Below are 1728 nucleotides of genomic sequence, written 5' to 3' on the forward strand. Positions count from 1 at the left end.
GCCTGGCTCAGGTTACAGGCTTAAAGATCCTATCCCTCACCTAAAGACATCCCCTGCTCTCCCATCCCCCACACAGACAGCCCCTACTCCATCACACACCCCTCGCCTGCACCCCCATACACACAGCCACTCTGCCACCCACCCATGTCCCCCCATACCTGTACACACCCTCGCCCCCACCTACACACGTGCTCATATACCCATTCCCCCCCCACACGCATACACCTTCATCCCCACCCACCCACATGTAGACATACCTGTGTGCATACACTTGGACCCACCCACACGCGCATGTACACACACACACACTCACCTGTGTGCACGCACATGCACACATACACTCACGCACGCTGCGAGGCGCGTGTCACAGTGGCAGGTTAGGAAATGGCCCAGGTAGGTTGCCAGGCAATCTCCATTCTGCCTGGCTTAGTCTGACGGAGGGATGGCCGCCTGGCGAATTCCCTGATGATTGGAATGCCCTGCAATACCCAGTGAGTTACAGCCTGATCCCTGCTGTCTCTGACCAAAGTCTGGGCCCAGCTTCCTCCTCACCCCCCCGTGGGATGGGTTCAAATCCAGAACCCTGATGCCCCCCCTGCCCCCATCTCCCCACTGGGCTGTTGAGGCCCCTCTGGCCTGGGTGGCTGCTGCTTGCCCAGCATCCTCACCCCAAACCGCGTGTGACCTCCCCACTGCAACACCCCAGTGCGCCTGGGATTGTGTAACAGCAGCTGTGCATTTCCTTTGTCTAGCGACCTGGCTTTGCGGAACTGCTTACTCACTGCTGACCTGACCGTCAAAGTCGGGGACTACGGCCTGGCTCACTGCAAGTACAAAGTAAGTCTGGGCTGGGGCTGGGGCTGGTGGAGCAGCTTTTGGCACCTGCTGGAGCCCAGCCTCTGTGGGATGACCTGGGCTCAGGCACAGGGCATCCTCCTGGCCCAGCGCTGCCAACTCCAGCGGGGCTCAGGGACCCGGGAGCTGGAGTCACTGTAGCAGGGGGTGTTGGAGGATGGGAGCCCTGGGCCAGGCCCTGGCTGCTGGGTCTCTTCGGGCTGGTTACTCTGAGCACCTGGGATTTATTCTCAGTTTCCTCATCTGTCTGATGCGGGAGGCTCCCAGTGTCCTGGGAATGGGGCTTTCTGCTTGTTTCCTCTCCTCCTGGAGAGAGGGGCCTGGGAATGGGTATTTCTGAGTCTCCTGCGCTACCCCTCTGGGCAGGGCAGACACTGCTTGGTCTGACTCCGGGGGGTTCTCCCACACACAGCAGCTGGCAATGGCCTGCCTCCTTCCCTCCTCCTAATCCAAACAGTGCCCAGCAGGGACCAGGGCGGCTGTGCCTTCAGTTACCTGCAGGGGCTGGGGCAGGGGCTGCTCCCCTAACTCGTGGCGGGAGGGGACAGATCCCTGCTGCTAGCCTGTCCCTCTCCCTGGACGCTCAGACCTCACCTGCCAGCTGAGTCCTGGAGACCTGCTTCTGCCTGGCATCCAGGGCAAGTTACTGTGTGCTGGAGCCTTTGGGGAGGTCACTTCAGCCCTGAGGGATTGGAACTGCTGGGAGGAGGGGGCAGCAGGGGATGGGGGGCAGCAGAAGGTTGGGTGAGAGAGGGGGCAGTGGGGTATGGGGGGCAACAGAGGGCGGTGCGGGAGAGGGGTCAGTGGGGGATGGGGGAGAAACAGAGGGCTGGGCGGGAGAGGGGTCAGTGGGGGATGGGGGGCAGCAAAGGG

At 61.8% G+C, this 1728-nt stretch overlaps 1 protein-coding gene across 2 annotated transcripts in view; it reads left to right on the top strand.

Moving 5' to 3' along the window:
• AATK (apoptosis associated tyrosine kinase) overlaps nt 1–1728 on the top strand; it is a 19332-nt gene that overhangs the window by 8248 nt on the left and 9356 nt on the right. For both annotated transcript variants that reach the window (XM_032797286.2, XM_075071907.1), the window contains exon 6: nt 753–837. In XM_032797286.2, the coding sequence (XP_032653177.1) occupies nt 753–837 (85 nt within the window). The remainder of the gene's footprint in view (nt 1–752; nt 838–1728) is intronic.

Source organism: Chelonoidis abingdonii, chromosome 13, assembly GCF_003597395.2.
Source record: "Chelonoidis abingdonii isolate Lonesome George chromosome 13, CheloAbing_2.0, whole genome shotgun sequence".
In the NCBI taxonomy this organism is placed as follows: Eukaryota; Metazoa; Chordata; order Testudines; family Testudinidae; genus Chelonoidis; species Chelonoidis abingdonii.